The 3,079-nt window shown below is 33.7% G+C and overlaps 1 protein-coding gene across 1 annotated transcript; it reads left to right on the forward strand.

The window, feature by feature from the left end:
* Nucleotides 1-1,546: 1,546 nt before the first annotated feature.
* Nucleotides 1,547-2,773, forward strand: LOC115963269 (rust resistance kinase Lr10-like). Its single transcript, XM_031082214.1, has one exon. The coding sequence runs from the start codon at nt 1,584-1,586 to the stop codon at nt 2,643-2,645; it is 1,062 nt and encodes a 353-aa protein (XP_030938074.1). The 5' UTR covers nt 1,547-1,583; the 3' UTR covers nt 2,646-2,773.
* The last annotated feature ends 306 nt before the right edge of the window (nt 2,774-3,079 follow it).

The raw sequence follows: 3,079 nt of genomic DNA on the forward strand, positions 1-3,079 counted from the left end.
AGTAATGTTAAACAACATTTTTTACAATTGATATGATTTATTGTGATTGAAATTACATCACTTTTAATTAGTGTATCAACTTACTTTGGTAGTTGTTAGAGAGAACAAAATCTTTTTTCGATGCTTGTTCCTTTGGTTGTCTTTCCCCTCCTTTTCAAACTCCAATCATAAACCAAAAATAAAAGTAAATCTAACACACTCGAGGGCACCTAATAGGTCTAATTAGGCAGGATGAATGATTTGTTGGATTTTTCTTCAAGAGTAGAAAATGACAATCTGAATTTTCGAATGGCTAATTGGTTTAGTTTTACCTTTTATTTTGCATAGTCTGTTCCTTTGATATTCTATAAGTTCTTTAAGTTTTTATTCCGATCTAAATTCTGTCAAATCAATGAGTGCCAATTAAGTCACTTCTCAGAAATTAAAAAGATTTTAGCTTGGAAGACAAAACGCTACATTAACTCCACAACGAACAAGAATCACTCACTCATCCTATCAAAAAAAAAAAAAAAAAAAAAAAACAAGAATCACTCTTTTTCTTTGTAACCTGTTACTGTGGACATTTTGGATGAGCTAAACCAGGTTCAAATCCAACCAATATGCTAACAAAATTATGTCCCTGTAGTCATACATTTTCAAAGTGTATACACAAATATATATTGGGTTTTGAGCTTGACTAGAATTTCTTTTCACTTCTCCTCTGATCTATTTTGGTTAATAAAGCGGTGTTAGTGATAGATTTATGTGAAAGTATGTTGATTCATTCCCAGCTTGCCACCTTAAGAAGTTGTGAAAAGTGTTGTGTGAGAAAAGTTGTATCCCAAGTATTGCTCTTTGGTTACTCTTATCTGAAAACCTATTCTCCCTGTGTTATACGTGATGCAACTGTGCTACATTCTTAACCTTAAAGTTTATCTTCCTTCTTGGCCTTGAGCATCTTTTCTTTTTCTTTAAGTTCAATCGAAGCACATTGTATATTTAAAAGCACACCCTCAGTGCTTAGAAAAGTTATGGAATGAGCTTGTTATATTTCTATTGTGATGTTATGAATGTTCAGATACCTCGTTCTTTTCGTTGCTTACTGTTAGTGTTGGAATTTAAAAGCACACACTAAGTGCTTAGAAAAATAGGAGAAATACAAAAACACAAATAAATTAGAAAGCACCCAAGAAAACTCATTTTTCTGACTTACAATGAGTGAATAGATTACAGGTATTTATAGGTTAGGTGGATACTTTTAGCTCTTACATAATTAATTAATGACTAAATATACGTCTCTCTTTTACACGTGAACTTTTTTAATTACATATATAAACAATATCATATATATATTAGAAATATCTATTCAATATATTTATCTAAAATTATATTTATTCTGCCTTGGTTACAGATAAGCAAGGGAGTAAGTGGTGGAAGTATGTTTTAGGTAATATATCCATTTTCATCTCTCACTTCTGTACAGTGTTTGCTAAAATTCTCAACTTAGACTATGAAGTTGAACTAGTTGGAACTTCCTTTTTTACCCAGGTGCTGGCTCATGCCTTCTAATACTGGGCGTCATATTCTTTATCCATCGATGCCGCATGAAGAAGAAATATGATCCCTCAACCTTACTCAGTCGAAGCATCTCTTATGATCCCTCTGGAACAACAGATCTTGAGGCATTTGTTAGAAATTACGGACCAGTATCGCTAAACAGATATAAATTCTCAGATGTCAAGAAATTCACCAATTCATTTAAGGTTAAACTGGGTCAAGGAGGCTATGGTGGTGTCTACAAAGGAGAGCTACTCAATGGTCGTCTCGTAGCTGTGAAGGTCCTGAATGCATCAAAAGGAATTGGAGATGAATTTATCAATGAAGTTGCAAGCATCAGTAGAACTTCCCATGTTAATATTGTCACACTTCTTGGATTTTGTCTCGAAGGTAAAAAGAGAGCTCTCATCTATGAGTTTATGCCAAATGGATCACTTGAAAAGTTTATATACAGTGACAACACGGAGACAACCACTATGCCCTTAGGATTGGAAAAATTGTTCCAAATTGCAATCAGTATTGCCCGAGGGCTTGAGTACTTGCACCGTGGCTGCAATACTAGAATCTTGCATTTTGACATAAAACCACATAACATTCTTCTGGATGAAAATTTTTCCCCAAAGATCTCTGATTTTGGACTTGCTAAACTTTCTCCAAGGAATGTGAGTAACATATCAATGGCAGTAGCTAGAGGGACAATAGGGTATATAGCTCCTGAAGTGTTCATTAGAAGCTTTGGAGTAGTTTCACACAAATCTGATGTCTATAGTTATGGAATGATGATTTTGGAGATGGTTGGAGGAAAAAAGGACATTGATGTTGGAATAAGTGATACCAGTGAGATATATTTTCCACATTGGATTTATAAGCGTCTTGAGCAGTACAATGATTTAGGACTTCCCATTAACATGACTACAGAGGAAACTGTAATGGTGAGAAAGATGATCTTAGTGGGTTTATGGTGCATACAAACAAATCCATCTGATAGGCCGTCCATGAGTAAAGTAATTGAAATGTTAGAAGGAAACATAGAAGCATTGCAAATCCCTCCAAAACCTTTCTTATCGTCACCTCCAAGATCTCCCGCAGAAGAATCCTCCACATATTAATACTATGTAATAATACCTATAGATACATTTTTTTCTTGATAACTTTTTTATTATTATCTTACATTTAATTTAAGGATTGGGCTCCTTGAAGACAAGTGTTGGTGTTATTATGTACTTTCACATAAAAGAGGGAGTGTACGCTTCAGTGTCCCTTAATCATTAACCTGAGAAAGATCTCTAAGCTAAGAAAGACTCAATTATAAGACAGGAAAGGGAGTGTGCACTACCAACTTTTGTTTCTCAAAAAGTTTCTAAAAAAAAAACTTTTATTTATGAGAGAATATTCAATGGAATTATACCTGTTAATTTTTTTTTTTAAAGGAAGAATTGATACTTATTATTGAACCCCTTTTAAAAAACAGTTACTGACATTAAGTGGGATATTAATTGCATGATTAAATCTAGCGCCACAAGCTTTTCCACAACTTTATCAC

The sequence above is a fragment of the Quercus lobata genome, chromosome 10 (assembly GCF_001633185.2).
Source record: "Quercus lobata isolate SW786 chromosome 10, ValleyOak3.0 Primary Assembly, whole genome shotgun sequence".
In the NCBI taxonomy this organism is placed as follows: domain Eukaryota; kingdom Viridiplantae; phylum Streptophyta; class Magnoliopsida; order Fagales; family Fagaceae; genus Quercus; species Quercus lobata.

Excerpts from the sequence above, each read along its gene's own strand:
- LOC115963269 (XM_031082214.1), top strand. The coding sequence starts at position 1,584 with ATGAAGAAGAAATATGATCCCTCAACCTTACTCAGTCGAAGCATCTCT.